The following is a 14975-nucleotide window of genomic DNA, read 5'->3' as shown; positions in this document are numbered from 1 at the left end:
TTCATGTCCTTGGCCATGCATACCAGGCGCCACAACTGCCCACAACTGTCAGTGTTGGCCCAGAACAGCACTATAACTCATAGACAGCAAGGACATGAAGCCTGCCAGAGGGTGTTGCTGTGGCTGACATAGCCAGTGTGGACTGTGTTGCATTTGCGTTTCACTGTGCTTTCTGCAGGAAGGTTGACACTGCTTGGGGATGCTTGGCTTATTTGGATGGCACATCACTGCTTGCGTGCCACAGCTGTAACCAGATTGGCTCTTCAACACCCAAACGTGCATACTGCCTGTAGTAGTTATGACCTCTAGTGTATGTTTTTTGGGAAGGACCTGGTGGCAAATGGCTGCAGAGAGCAGGGTGGCAGTGAACTTCCCAGAGGCTATGATGCCACACTTGTTTTTTTCCTGTTGGGTGTTAGCAGGCAGTGCTCGGAGCCAGGCGCCGCTGCCTGCCACGGGGCCTGCACACCCTCATCCCGCAAGCCGAGCATTCAGTGGGGGGTCTGTTGGGGTTGTCCGATCCCAGCTTCTGCCTCCCCTCCTGCTTGGAACCCCCCATGTTGTGTGTCATCCCCCCCGTCGGTCGTCCCGCCCCCTCGAGAGTCCACCATGCCCAGCACCTGGAACCAGTGACTCTGTGACATCAGTCCCGGGGCCAAGGGCACCACGGGCAACGCAAGCGCACGAGTAGTACCAGTACAGTCGGCTGCTGCACTGGTGGTGACAAGCCCTCGGTTCTTGCAGCTGCCGCGTGCCACTGGCAGCGATGAATTTGCTCCCCCTCCTCGTCCTGCTGGCCCTGTGCTGGCCTGCGCACGGCACATGGGACAACTGTGGGTAAGTGGCCCGAAGCTCTGGGAGGGAGCTTGGGCAATGCTTATGTGGTTCACTGGAGGGTGCCCGCTTGTCCCCTGTGGCCACACCACAGCTTCCCGAACCCCCCGTGGGAGCCGCAGTTCCTTGCCAGCACCCAGGCTGCCGGCACAACTGGTCTGTGGGGCTAAAGCAGAAACGGGGCAGAGGGACACACGCCCCACCAAGTTCCCTGGCCCTGCTGTCCATGCAACACCTTGTGGGGAGGGAAGATGGCTGACCTTCAGCCTGAACAGCAGCAAGCCATCGAGCAGTACAGTAATGAGTTTCTGGTTACAGAGGGACCTGCGGGCTCCGGCCCATGGCTTCTCACCACGGCACGTTGCGCGTCGTGGGTGGCAGAGATGCCCAGCCAGGGGCCTGGCCCTGGATCGTCAGCGTCCAGGATCCCTGGGAAATGGGCATGAGGCATATATGCGGAGGGTCCCTCATCAGCCCACAGTGGGTCCTCACAGCAGCCCACTGCTTCATCAAGGCCAGGTGAGGAGACCAGGGAAGGGGGATATCCCCGCAACACTAGCAGGTGCCCTGTCCGCAGCACCACGTGCTACTGCCATCCCGCTTCCCTGCAGTACGCCCAGTGCCTGGGCACTCCAGAGCCCAGCTGAGAGACTGCTCAGGAGAAGGCTGGGCTCGTGCCACTGCATCCTAGCAGCCTCCAGCTCGACATTCCTTGTGCCTAAGGCATGCTAGGGCAGTCACACCCTCCGTAGCCCTGCTTTCCTCTCTCCCTTGTGAAGCAGAAGGCAGGGAACTGCTGGGCTGCTGCAGCACAGGGCTCCGCTCCCTCTGACCCCTCTCTCCATCTGCCTTCCAGGCACATCACGATGTGGCGCGTGGTGATCGGGGCCACCCAGTTGACTCAGCTGGGCCCTGAGGCCCAAGTGCGCAATATTAAGCGGCTACTGGTTCACAAACACTATAGTAGTATCTCGGAGAGGAACGACATTGCGTTGCTGGAATTGGACCGGCCTGTCCAGTGCAGCTACTACATACAGCTTGCCTGCGTGCCCGACGCCTCGCTGAGAGTGTCAGAGCTGACAACCTGCTACATCAGTGGTTGGGGTTCCACCACTGCAAGATGTGAGTTCCCAAAAAGTACTTGTGTCCTGAGTGCAAGCTTGGCACGCTGGGGAGACGGGTTGGGCTTCCTGACAGCAGAGGCGAAAGCCCGAGTCAGGCTGCGGGGACGTATGCCTAGAGAGAGATGGGCCTGACGCATTACCCAAAGCAAGGCAGAAGGGAAACACCGGTACAATGCCTTCAAGATGCAAAGCCGAGCCCTAGGGAAGGGCTTCACCCAGACAAGGGAGGAGAACTGGCAAGGAGCTGCTGGGTGTTAATTCCTTTCTGTGCTCACAGCTGGAGGATCAACTGATGTCCTGCAGGAGGCCAAGGTCCGCCTCATTGATGTCAACCTCTGTAACAGCAGCTGGTGGTATAGCGGGGCCATCCACACCCACAACTTGTGTGCTGGCTATCCGCAGGGTGGCATCGACACCTGCCAGGTAGGAGCGTGCTACAAGTCAGCCCCTAGCAGCGCAGGCAGCCCTGTCACAACCGCCCAAACATACCCCGGCGCGTGCTTTGCCTGGCAAGTCACCCTCCCACCTGGCCGGGTCCCCACCGCTGTTGGGGCTCACCTCCCCTTCCCCATCTGCAGGTCCTTGCCCAGTGCCCCTCTTGTCCCAGAGGCCTGGGACACTGCCCAGAAAGCCCATCCAGTGCTCTTGGCAGCCCATACGTTCAGATCCCAACTCTGGAACATCCGTCTTCCACACATCCAGGATCACTGTGCAGAGATGAAAGAGCGCGCCCTACCTTACAGGCCCACGACCCCCTCCCAGACAAGGTTCTGTAGGCTCCAGCACCTGAGCAGAGCCTTTCTGTGCAGTGAATACAGCTCTGGCAGGTGCTGTGAGAGAGAAGGAGCCAGCCATAGTGCTGACAGTGGCCACCCAACCATGCCTTCATCCTCTCTCCTCCGCTGCAGGGTGACAGCGGTGGTCCTCTCGTGTGCAAAGATAATAATGCTGACTACTTCTGGCTTGTTGGAGTGACCAGCTGGGGGAAAGGCTGTGCGAGACCAAACCAGCCCGGAGTCTACACCTCCACTCAGCACTTTTACGACTGGATCCTGACACAGATGAGACTGCACCCAGCTGTAACGGCTACTCCAACGCCACAGCCCGTCTTCACCTCAACCCCCTTTCAGAGGCCAACGCCAGTACCAACACAACCCTGCCCATTTCCACGCCAGAAGCTGGTGCAATTCTTTAATCTGCTGCAGGAGCTCCTGCAGGTCCTGAGGGGAAAAAAGGCTTGAGCAGCAGGATGAACAGGATCCAGTGCAGGCTGCAGTGGACCACGACCGTTTCCTTCCGAGGCAATGCCTGCTGACCCAAAGGCAGCCTCAGTGTCAAAGGCCTGCTCTGTCCTGCCCACGCTCCTCTGAGCGCACAGAGATGCTGAAGTTGACTTTGTTCTTGAAATAAAGTTGCCAGTTTTCACAGCTAACCATGCTTCAGTCCAGTTCAGTCTCCCGTGCAAGGCAAGGACTTCCATGCCCGGCACCTGCAAAATGAGGCTGCAGGCCGTCAAGTAGGGCACAAAGGGAAAGAGTCACTCAAAAGGGCTGAAACCGTGCCTGGTCAGAGAGGAGGGTGAAGGTGCAGTGGAAGAAGGGAACACAGGTCATCGGGGGCTAGAGGTCTTGGGGACAGCAGCTGGAAACACAAAGTGTCTTGGGCAGGTTACTAGTGGGATTCCTGTGTGCGTGTACAATGCACCAGTGGACTTGAAACTGGACGCTCTCATGACCCAGGAGACATGGATCTAGAAAGACCCAGGGTTTGCACCAATGACTGGGTACGGAGCTTGGCATCCAGCCACAGATACTACATGGACTTAATTTCCATACTGTTATTTGAGGAATCTATGAACATGCTGCGCTTATGAATCTTGGGAGTGAAGGTGTGTTTATGTTTCACTAGTAAACATCCTGTCCTGATCATCTGGAAAGGCAGAAAAGGACTGGTCTGTGTTCATGTTTATGTATGTGGTGGTTACATATACATGGGTGCTGGTAAAGGTATTGCTCTGTCTATGTCAGTCTGTTTTGCCATGCACGTTAATTGTGTAAGGCTGTGTGCATGTTTGTGCAGCTGGCTCTTTGGAATGCAGTGTAAGTCTCTTGAACACACACATGGGAACAGCAGCAGCCACATCCATCAGGCTGGCATAGGACAAGCCTCCTGGGTGTGAGAGTCCACCTGATTCAGCTCTAGCAGATCTGAAAGGAGAAATCCCCCATGTTCAGACATCTACTGGATCTGGCTGCTCCGTAACAGAATGGGGAAGGAAACCCAAAGAAACTCTGCAGCAGACATCACAAGGGTGGACAGGGAGGCAGCACTGGCTAGGCTGTGAAAGCAATGGGGAGGGCTGGCAGTTGGACTTGCACTGTTTAGTACCTGGACTGCCTTGTAACAGAAGTGCAGGAAGGATGCAAGCTCAAAGCTTTGTAAAAAAAAAATCTTTAGTGTTTGTTGTCTCCAGTAGGTACCATTAAAGCATCTGGGCAGGACCCTTCCCTGCAGGTCCAAGAGTGGCTTAGCTCTCCTGGCAAGCTTTGCCTTGAAGAAGCATGCAGTAACCAGCAACCATGTGGATACTCTCGCCCTTTCCTTGACCGTGATGTGCAGTGGCTAGGGCCGAGTCAAGGAAATTCATGCCCAGAGAGTCTCCCACAAGAAGGGGAGAGGCCCAGCTGCCCATCACCAGAGCTCTCAGGGCATGAGAAAAATCACTTTCCTTTGTGAAGGCCAGCTCTAACTAGCCCCAGACATCTAGAGCAAAGGGGAAAAAACAGACTCAGGGTCCGGGGCTTAGGCAGATGGGGCCTTCTCTTCAGGGCAGCTCTCCTCTTTATCCGACAAATTCTCGCTCTTCTTCTGCAGGTCAAAGCTCTGGAAAGGAGCAGGACAAGGAACTGCTGAGAAGCATGAGAGCAACAGCTACACTCTGCTGTGGTTCTTTCAAATTCGGTCTAGGGCAGCATGGGCTCTTCAGAAGGTCACCACCTCACCCCTTCCAACCTAGACACGAGCAGCACACAAACCCCATGGTGTCACCAGCATAAGGCAAATCTTTCCATGCCTGCAAAGTTTCACCCTTTGCCACAGGCTCTGCTTTCCCCGAGGGAAAAAAGAGCAGAGCTGCTAATCACTTAGGAGGAGTGCAGTAAGTAGAGCCTTTCTTACCTCCAGTTCTCGCATGACCTCGTCCATGAAATCTCCTGAATTCTGTTTGTAAGCAACTGCCAGTTTGATAGCATCATTGAAGAGCTGATGAGAAAGAGAATGCTTGTCACTCAAAGTAAGGGGCACTGGCTTTCTGTAACATATGGAAACTGTTCCCACACCCCAAGAAAAAAAACCCAAACCTCTGCAACTACCTATAGCTACCAGGACGTCACAATAGCCAAACAGATGTACTAGCCCATTTTCTGCTCTCTGTGCCTACAGCAGTCTCCATGTCCTTGGACTGTATAGGGGTCTCATGGATGCTGAGCCAAACAGCTATGTTTTACCTTCACTACGTTGGTGCCATCTGCAGCAGACACAAAGTAAAAGGGCAAACTGAACTTCCGGGCAAAGTTGAAGCTTTTCTGGGTCACTTTCATATCGGCTGGGGGCAAAAAAGGAGAAGTGGTCAGTAAGACATCACTGTAGGCTGAATGCCAACATCTGCAGGAGTGGTGGAACAGATGGAGACCAGAGCCCGATTTAGCTGTCAAGGCCTCCTCACTGTAGTACAAGGCTAGGGGAGTCCTCCCCAAAAGCTGCAGGGCTTTAAAAGCAACAGCATCAGCAAACTGTTGACAAGAAGACACAAAAAGAAAAGAGTTCTTGTTGGTTTATCCATGGTGCTTGACTAAATCATAGATGGATTCTGATGTGCTAGAGATGGACAATGCTTTGCAGCCTAGAACATATCAGTTCACTTGCTGTGCAGCAACTATGGAAGTTTTCCACGCACATCCCTATGATTTTTGCTGTGTGTCCACATGACCTGGACACCATTGCCAGTACTAGTCATGCCTCTCCCTCCAGTTTGGCCTTTTTAACCAGAACTCCCCACTTCCCTTATGCCATGTTACTTGTATTCCTGTGAGTCAAGGGCACGCTCAGTGTACAAATGACTCAACTGTTACATATTTTTACTTAACAGGCAGTTAGGTCCAGCTACCCCAGCCTCAGTAGGCCAGAGGCTTTATTTCAGTTTTGGAACAAATCTACTGCGTATTTACAGGATGTGCTGACACAGCAGTAACAGCTCAAAGTTTTGATAGATAGACAGCCTGTATGCCAGCATAGAAGGATGACTCCAGATGATCTGCCTTTTCTCATAGAAGCAACAGCTAAAGTAGTTCAGACTCCAAATGCTTGCCAGTGAGCATTGCCCAGGCAGCTGCTGCCTACCTCTTTGCAGGAAGCTGGATCAACTGTTCTGCAGACTGGGCCTGTGTTAAGAGCTGTGGGCTGATCATTTCCTAGTCCGGGTGGAATACAGCAAACAAAGGCAAGGCGGAGGACTCTCTTGGAGCAGTGTCCACTCACACATAGAACACTAAGAGCAGGTTTCATCTGCACAGAGGTTCTGTCTACAATATGGCTGTCAGCACCAAGTCCATTTGCCTCAGACTTCCTGTACAGTCTGTGCAATCAGTGGATTCAAGGCTGGCTTGACACATCCCATACGAAAGGCTTTTATTAGGTAAGATCAAGCATGCCCTAAACCACACCACTGAACCAAATGAACGTCCATAGACTACAGTGGGAGCCCAGGCACCTTATTCAGGTGCAGACACCTATTCATAGCTATGATGATTTCTACCACAAATATCAGCAAGGAAGCCCATGTCTGACACTGTACTTGGTAGAGAACAGGAGGCGACTGTGGTCCTAAGCGTATGCGTTCTCTTGTTGATGCTGAACAGAAAGTTGATGCGTTATGCACTCTCACAGGATGCAGGAGACAGATCACAACCCAAATGATAGCAATAATGAATGCCTAGCTGGCATTCCTAGGAGGAGGGAATCATCCAATCATCTGCAGAGGAAGGTGAACAATTTTGCCAGCAGGTATATTTAGACACTTTAGCACAGAGGATTCCTACGGAAACCTGCAGGCTGAATTGGCAAGACAAAGGCAGTTACTGACTGTATCAGGGAAGCCACATAATAGGTTATGCTCTTTTTGCAGCATGACATCCTGCAATTTTTGACTAGGTACTGCTCCAATCAGCTTTTGGGTTCTTGCTGGATGAAATGGGCAGCGTGGTAAGGACAGAATTGGAAGGACATCACTTGAATAAACTTCAAATGGATCAAATTTGTATTTTTAACTGCTAGTAAAACAAGGACAAGAGCCTGTAAGACAGCCTGCAGGGTCAGCAGAGGACTCAGCTATTCGTTTGGTAAAATACAGCCCTGAGGGACTAATACTTAAGAACTCATCTGGGCCTAACAGATGAACAACATTCTTTCTCAGCCAGCTCAGAAGAGAATCACATCACGGTCCTGAGAAGTTGGAAGAAGAAGATATACTCACCATCAATTTTGTTGGCCACCACAATGCAAGGAATCTCCGGGCGGAATTCTCTCAGCTCCTTGTACCAGATGTTTAAGTTCTTGTAGGTGACTTTCCGCTGCACATCAAACACCTTCCGAAAAAGAAACAGCTATCATGGGGCCAACAGGAGGACAGCTCCTGAGCAACCCACTGCACCAAACACAAGTACAGAATCCAGAATTCTCCCAGGAGGACATCAGCAAAGGAAACTGGCCTTTGTTAGAAAGGATGAAAGAGAAAAGGGAGAATATCCAGCAAGCCTTGAAACATGCAGCCAGCCCGTTTCTTTGCATGATGCAGGAAACAGTCCCTCATTTTCCTTTATATTTTTATTTTGTACTACAACAAGCACTCTATCACCCACAACAGTGAACAAGCACTGAGAAAGATCTGTTCTGCTAAGTAGGGCCAGATATGAGGCTTCTCTGTTTTAACAATTAAAATATCAATGAAGTTGACTGATGCTCACAAGTGATGAGAAATAGTGGAAAATTGGAGCAACAATACAAACCAAGAGACCTAAGCAGGTTAAGAGTCAGGAAACAAGACTCATTTGAGCTAATAAATAGGAAGTGCAAAGTATAGGAAAATAGAAAGGGCAGAAGACCAGAGAAGAATGTCTTATGTAGTACACCTGCAGAACATGTCAGAACAGTTTTGAACTACATAATCCAATAGTCACATCACAGAACAAGAAAGGAATGCCCTCGCCCTTGCATCACCTCTGACAGGACTGCTTCTAAATAAGTACATTGAGTTGTACATTCCACCTTACTGGAAACACAGTGACAAAAGTAAGGAAATTTAGAAGACAGCAAAGCCAGGGAATATAGTAAGAGTGCTATCAGGAAAGACAGAAAAGAGCTAAACATACCCAACTACACTGGTTTTATCTGGTGAGAGAAGAAAGAATATAGGAAAGTTTTTTAAACTGCTAGAAGAGACAAGAAATATAAGGCAGCATAATCATAAAAAGTAACATACAGGCCAAGTGTCAAATGGGACTGTTATTTGTCAAAATTCCATCAGATCACAGCTGAGACACTACCCTTACCATGATACAAGCATGAGCCTTATGGTAATAGGACGCATGCATGCTCTGGAACCTCTCCTGTCCAGCTGTGTCCCAGAAGTCTGTAAGACACAAAAAACCAAGCTTAGAATGACACAACTTTCCAAGCTCTGTTTTCCTCACAACTTAAACCCAAGACACAAAGCCCAGTCCATCTACTCAGGGTCACAAATTAGGTTTTACCTCACTAATCTGAAACATTCCAGGGCTAAGAAATTATGCAAAACTAGGACATTTTCTTAGCTAGGCTTAGCTATGAGTTGTGCTGACACTGAACATTGCTATAAACGTATTAGCAAAAAAGAAGTCATCAGTACACATGACTTATAAAGGACAGTAAGAAAAAGCTAGTCAAAAGTGCAAAGAGTGATAACAATGCATGGTACTTTGTCACTAGAGATGACAACAGGAAACAAAATCTAAATGTCTTGAAATAGCTTGATTTCTGACAAATAGCCAGACAAATAGTGATAAATAGCCAGGTGCCTGCCATAGGAAATGTTCCGTCTCCTTTCACAGGCAGTCTAACTCTGCTCTTTCCAGGGGCACAACTCGTTCTAAAATTATGAAGGGTAAGCAAGTTAGCCTGAGACAGACAGCTCCCAATTCATTAAGTACCTTGTAGACTAGGTATCACGAAGCATACCTGAACAGTCATCAACATTTTAATGCCTTTTTCTGTTTGTGCGTCTCAGGTAGAGGTCTTCCCCTCTCCTCTTACTGGATTTATAGGCTAATATTTGTGTCGTCTTTGTTGTACAAATGTACGCAGCTTCAACTAAGAGCCATCAGATGTAGTTATACTTCTGTCAGCTAGACTGAAGCATGCTGCTCCACCTAAAGCCAAATAAGCCACTTTCCTTAGTGTTTATCTTGCACTGAAATTAGTTTCTGACTGGATACTGTTTCAGACTTGCAGGATGGTGACTTCTGAAACTGCCCAAAATATAGGCAAGTACTCATCAGACCGCATTTGCTTTCATTTTGGGTAGTTTTGCTTAGCTTCTAAAGTTGCCTGATCCTTTTAATGTGCCATTTCAGAAGCCTCACAAGGAAAAAAGAGGTGCCAGTGACCATGACCTACTGAATGTCCCTAAATTAACTTCCCAAACAATGCGGCAGCTGTCATGAGAGAACTTGCCATGGCTTATTGAAAAACACTGCTGCTTTTATTACTAAATCCTCCAGATCTTCCCTGTCATACCCCATGTCACTCCAGAACATCAGAATTTATCAACCTTAAAATCCCTGGGAAAAATAAGAATCATAGAGTAAAGAAATACACCACATTTTAATGCAATCCTAACTCTACCACACAGAATTTGGTGATGGCCACTAAGAATAGCTCAGCAGAGTAAAAATTAAACTAGCAAGGGAAGTGGTAATTCTGCACAATTTGAAGTCTTCAGATCAAACTACCTGCCTTTACAAATCACACTTCATGACAGGTCTTCTTGGCAAGGTAACTTGGATGGTCAGCATTATGTTCATAAAAGGTGAAGACAGAAGACACTGTGAACTCTTGTATAACATAGGCCAGATGAATTACTTAAACTAGAGCAAGTTACTTAATAAACTACAAAATCCAAGTAAAAAATAAGTCCCTGACATATGAATCCATACTTTCGCAAGTTTCCTTAACAGTAATTTCACTTACTGGTTAAAAAAACCCCCACGTTATCTTTTATTTGAGTTTACCTAACATCAGCTAGTCTGTTAAATATTTATTGCTATGCTGAAGACACCTTTTATACCAAGTTCCTGTTCTCTGATGTTTTACCTTCTCCCTGAGAAGTTAACCAGACTGAGTCTCTCATCATTAGGCCCCTTTTTACCATCTTTCAACTGTTCTCATGGCTCTTCTCTGAAACCTTGTATTTGGTTTAAGTGGCAAGGTTTTTGTAATGGGGGGTGTGTGTGGTGTGTGCAGGGGTGGCTTCTGTGAGAAGACACCAGAAGCTGACCCCATGTCAGGCAGAGTCAGTTTCAGTCAGCTCCAGCTCCAAGACAGACCCACCTGTGGCCAAATCACACCCAATCAGTGACGTTGGTGATAACATATTTAAGAAGGGGTAAAAAACGCTGCGCAGCAGCTGTAGAGAGAGGAGTGAGAAAATGTGAGAAAAACAACTCTGCAGACTCCAAGGTCAGTGAAGAAGGAGCGAGGGGAGGTGCTCCAGGCGCCAGAGCAGAGGTTCCCCTGCAGCTCGTGGTGAAGACTATGGTGACGCAGGTGGTCCCCCTGTGTCCAGGTGTCCTCCACGTGGAGGACCACGGTGGAGCAGATGTTCACACTGCAGCCTGTGGAGGACCACACACCACAGCAGGTGGATGTGTCCTGAAGGAAGCTGCAGCCCATGGAGTGCCCACACTGGAGCAGGCTCCTGGCAAGAACTGTGGCATGGAGAGTAGCCCATGCAGAAGCAGGCCTCCCACCAACACTCCCACCAAACTTGGTGTTGTCTGCAGACTTACTGAGGGTGCACTTGATCCCCTTGTCCAGATCACTGATAAAGATATTTAACAGAACTGGCCTCAGTACTGAGCCCTGGGGAACACCACTTGTGACAGGCCACCACTGGATTTAACTCCATTCACCACAGCTTTGGGCCTGGCCATCCATCCAGTTTTTTACCCAGCGAAGCGTATGCCCATCCAAGCCATGAGCAGCCAGTTTCTCCAGGAGAATGCTGTGGGAAACGGTGTCAAAGGCTTTACTGAAGTCTAGGTAGACAACATCCACAGCCTTTCCCTCATCCACTAAGCGGGTCATAGCAAGAGATCAGGTTAGTCAAGCAGGACCTGCCTTTCCTAAACCCATGCTGACTGGGCCTGATCACCTGGTTGTCCTGGACGTGCTACGTGATGGCACTCAAGATGATCTGCTCCATAACCTTCCCTGGCACCAATGCCAGACTGACAGGCCTGTAGTTCCCTGGATCCTCCTTCTGGCCCTTCTTGTAGATGGGCATCATGTTTGCCAACCTGCCGTCACCTGGGACCTCCCCAGTGAGCCAGGGCTGCTGATAAAGGATTGAAAGTGGCTCGGTGAGCACTTCCGCCAGCTCCCTCCGTACTCGGGTGGATCCCATCTGGCCCCATAGACTTGTGTGTGTCTAAGTGGTGTAGCAGGTCACTAACCATTTCCCCTTGGATTATGGGGGCTTCATTCTGCTCCCCATCTCTGTCTTCTGGCTCAGGGGGCTGGGTACCCAGAGGACAACCGGTCTTACTATTAAAGACTGAGGCAAAGAGAGCATTAAGTACCTCAGCCTTTTCCTCATCCTTTGTCACTATGTCCCCCCCCATGTCCAATAGATGATGGAGATTCTCCTTAGCCCTCCTTTTGTTGCTAATGTATTTCTAGAAACATATTTTATTGTCTTTTACAGCAGTAGCCAGATTAAGTTCTAGTTGGGCTTTGGCCCTTCTAATTTTCTCCTTGCATAACCTCATGACATCTTTGTAGTCCTGCTGCGTTGCCTGCCCCTTCTTTCAAAGGTCATAAACTCTCCTTTTTTTCCTGAGTTCCAGCCAAAGCTCTCTGTTCAGCTAGGCTGGTCTTCTTCCCCACCAGCTTGTCTTTCAGCACATGGGGACGGCCTGCTCCTGCGCCTTTAAGATTTCCTTCTTGAAGAATGTCCAGCCTTCCTGGACTCCTTTGCTCTTCAGGACTGCCTCCCAAGGGACTCTGTCAACCAGTTTCCTAAACAGGCCAAAGGTAGTCCAAGGTAGCAGTTCTGCTGACCCCACTCCTTACTTCTCCAAGAATCAAAAACGCTATCATTTTGTGATCACCGTGCCCAAGACAGCCTCCAACCATCACATCACAAGTTCTTCTCTGCTCACAAACAACAGGTCCAGCAGGGCGCCTTGAGCCAAATGAGTAGAAACCCATTCACGTATTTTGTGAGTGGTTAATATGCATGGTTAGCTTCCTGAACTGGCCTGACAATGGACAGGACTAGACCTATAAGTGAACGCTGGTGGTACACAGGGGAAAAGGACTGCAACTTTCATGGCAGCTAGCTTAGCTTCATGATAAAATTTAAATCTTAGCTTAGTTCCATCATGACACTGCATCCTGAGCAACAAGCACTTTGACTAACAGTGACTAAAACATCTAAATCAGGACTCTTGCATCAATTACTTTGACAGGTATTCAATTCCTTGAAAAAAACAAAGACAATCTTTGACTTAGCTATCCCCTTGCCTGGAAGTCAAATGTAAAAGATGACTGGCATAGCTGAAGAACCTAATAACTGAACAGTGACCTGGCCTGGTAGGTGAGGGGAGAGTAGTGGCTATTGTCTACCTAGACTTCAGTAAGGCTTTCAGCATTGTCTCCTGTAAGAGCCTCATAGAGAAACTGTCGATGTATGGGCTGGATGAGCAGACAATGAGGTGGATTGAAAACTGGCTGGATGGCCAGCCAAGAGGGTGGTGATCAGCAGCATGAAGTCTAGTTGGAGGCCAGTAACTTAGCAGTGTACCCCAGGGGTCAATACTGGGTCCAATCCTGTTCAACATCTTCATTAATGATCTGGATGATGGGGCAGATTGCGCCCTCAGCAAGCTTGTAGATGACACAAAACTGGGAGAAGTTGCTGATACACCAGAGGGTTGTGCTGTCATCCAGAGGGACCTGGACAGGCTGGAGAAATGGGCTGACAGAAACCTCATGAAGTTCAACAAGGAGAAGTGCAAAGTCCACTCCACGTGGAGAGGAACAACCTCATAGCACCAGTTTATGCTGGGGACCACCCAGATGGAAAGCAGCTTTGCAGAAAAGGCCCTGTGGGTCCTGGCTGACACCAAGCTGACTGGGAGCCAGCAATGTGCCCTTGCCACAAAGAAGGCAAATAGTATCCTGGGCTGCATTAGGCAAAGTATTTCTTTGCCTCTACTCAGCACTGGTGAGGCCACACCTGGAGTACTGTGTCCAGTTCTGGGCTCCTGAGTACAGGAGAGACATGGGACATACTGGAGAGAGTCCAACGAAGAGCCACAAAGATGATGAAGGGACACGAGCATCTTTCCTGTGAGGAAAGGCTGAGAGGGCTGGGACTCTTTAGCCTAGCAAAGAGAAGGCTCAGGGGGGATCTCATCAATGACTATAAATACCTGAAGGAAGAGTGTAAAGAAGATGGAGCCAGGCTCTTTCCAGTGGTGCCCAGTGACAGGACCAGAGGCAACGAGCACAAACTGAAACACAGGAGGCTGGTTCACTCTGAACATCAGGAAACACTTTTTCCACTGTGAGGGTGACTAAGCAGTGGCACAGGCTGCCCAGAGAGGTTGTGGAGTCTCCCTCCTTGGAGATACTGAAAAGCCATCTGGACATGGTCCTGCGCAACTGGTTCTACGTGGCCCTGCTTGAACAGGGGGTTGGACAGGATGACCTCCAGAGGTCTCTTCCAATCTTAACCATTCTGTGATCCCTTCATTCCTCCATTTCCCTGCTTACAAACCACTGTTTGGCATCCTTTTGCCCACCACAAGGAACCCCCCTGCCATGTTTTTGGGTCCATATACTGCTGCATATACCAACAGCACTGTCGCTGTTCCCTCTCTACACATAGCCAGCATCACCCTGTCCCCGGGGCCCACGGAACATGCAGCAAGGCACTCCCTACTTACCCACGAGGACCGCCTGCCCGTCCACCTGAGCACGGTGCTTGTAGAGCGTCAGGGCGAAGGTGGAGAGCTGCTGAGGGCGGCTGCTCGTGTGTTAAGGAGCCGACAGAGGAGCACGTCCCCCCACTCCGCAGCGATCGCCGGCGTCAGGCGGGCACCCGCTCCCCTGGCCGGGCCCGCCGCAGTTCCCCGGGCCGGGCCGCCACCTGCGCGGTGGCGCGGGGCTGCTCAGGGAGCAGTCCCGGGAGTACAGACGGGAACTAAGGGGGCGCGGGCGGCGCACCACAAGGATACAAGCCGTCGAGCAGGAACCTCTCCAGCAGCCTGCGGAAAGAGCACCACACAGCCGTTAGGCCGCGGGACCGAGCCGCCCCTCCCCTCCCCGCGGGGAACCGGCCGAGCGGCGGCGTGCCCGCGCGGCCACGCACTTGGACTTGCCCACGGCGCTGTCGCCCAGGCAGATGATCTTCACGGTCTCCTCAGCGCCGGCCGCGGCCTCATCCCGGGCCTGCTCCGCCGTCGCCGCATCCGCCATGGCACCGCCTCCGCGTCCCCGCTGCTACGCGACACGGCGGACCCCGCCTCAGGCCCCGCCTCCCCTCAGGCCCCGCCTCCCCTCAGGCCCCGCCTCCCCTCAGGCCCCGCCTCCCCTCAGGCCCCGCCTCGCGGCCCACGGCCCCTCCGTGCGTCACCGGGCACTCTGCCCCGCCCTTCTCCCCCTTGTTTGTGCGTCACGCGCGCGACGTCCCGCTCCACT

General features: G+C 50.7%; 2 protein-coding genes across 3 annotated transcripts; one reads left to right on the top strand and one right to left on the bottom strand.

Annotated features, from left to right (window-relative positions):
* Positions 1-748: 748 nt before the first annotated feature.
* Positions 749-3204, top strand: ACR (acrosin). The gene is made up of 5 exons (XM_075505839.1): positions 749-837; positions 1153-1353; positions 1691-1956; positions 2236-2381; positions 2867-3204. The coding sequence occupies exons 1-5, from the start codon at positions 767-769 to the stop codon at positions 3197-3199; spliced, it is 1017 nt and encodes a 338-aa protein (XP_075361954.1). The 5' UTR covers positions 749-766; the 3' UTR covers positions 3200-3204.
* A 1189-nt stretch (positions 3205-4393) lies between these two features.
* Positions 4394-14810, bottom strand: RABL2B (RAB, member of RAS oncogene family like 2B). 2 transcript variants are annotated; one of them, XM_075504995.1, is made up of 8 exons: positions 14647-14810; positions 14513-14542; positions 14222-14301; positions 8564-8643; positions 7489-7600; positions 5465-5562; positions 5136-5219; positions 4394-4841 (listed from the first exon to the last, which is right to left on the bottom strand). In XM_075504995.1, exons 1-8 carry the CDS (start codon positions 14751-14753, stop codon positions 4761-4763), a joined length of 672 nt encoding a protein of 223 aa, XP_075361110.1. In that variant the 5' UTR covers positions 14754-14810; the 3' UTR covers positions 4394-4760. The 2 variants fall into 2 exon arrangements, with proteins under 2 accessions (XP_075361110.1, XP_075361206.1); XM_075505091.1 differs by having other exon boundaries at positions 14657-14751.
* Positions 14811-14975: the final 165 nt, after the last annotated feature.

This window comes from Mycteria americana, chromosome 1, assembly GCF_035582795.1.
Source record: "Mycteria americana isolate JAX WOST 10 ecotype Jacksonville Zoo and Gardens chromosome 1, USCA_MyAme_1.0, whole genome shotgun sequence".
Classification (NCBI taxonomy): domain Eukaryota; kingdom Metazoa; phylum Chordata; class Aves; order Ciconiiformes; family Ciconiidae; genus Mycteria; species Mycteria americana.
Note: the sequence above shows the minus strand (reverse complement) of the source record. Positions and strands in the feature narration are given on the sequence as shown.

Excerpts from the sequence above, each read along its gene's own strand:
- ACR (XM_075505839.1), top strand. The coding sequence starts at position 767 with ATGAATTTGCTCCCCCTCCTCGTCCTGCTGGCCCTGTGCTGGCCTGCG. Across the intron at positions 838-1,152 it reads GGCACATGGGACAACTGTGG|AGGGACCTGCGGGCTCCGGC; the intron begins GTAAGTGGCCCG and ends TTCTGGTTACAG. Across the intron at positions 1,354-1,690 it reads CACTGCTTCATCAAGGCCAG|GCACATCACGATGTGGCGCG; the intron begins GTGAGGAGACCA and ends TCTGCCTTCCAG.
- RABL2B (XM_075504995.1), bottom strand. The coding sequence starts at position 14,753 with ATGGCGGATGCGGCGACGGCGGAGCAGGCCCGGGATGAGGCCGCGGCC. Across the intron at positions 14,302-14,512 it reads AGGTTCCTGCTCGACGGCTT|CCGCCCTCAGCAGCTCTCCA; the intron begins GTATCCTTGTGG and ends ACACACGAGCAG. Across the intron at positions 5,563-7,488 it reads GGTGGCCAACAAAATTGATG|CCGATATGAAAGTGACCCAG; the intron begins GTGAGTATATCT and ends TTTTGCCCCCAG.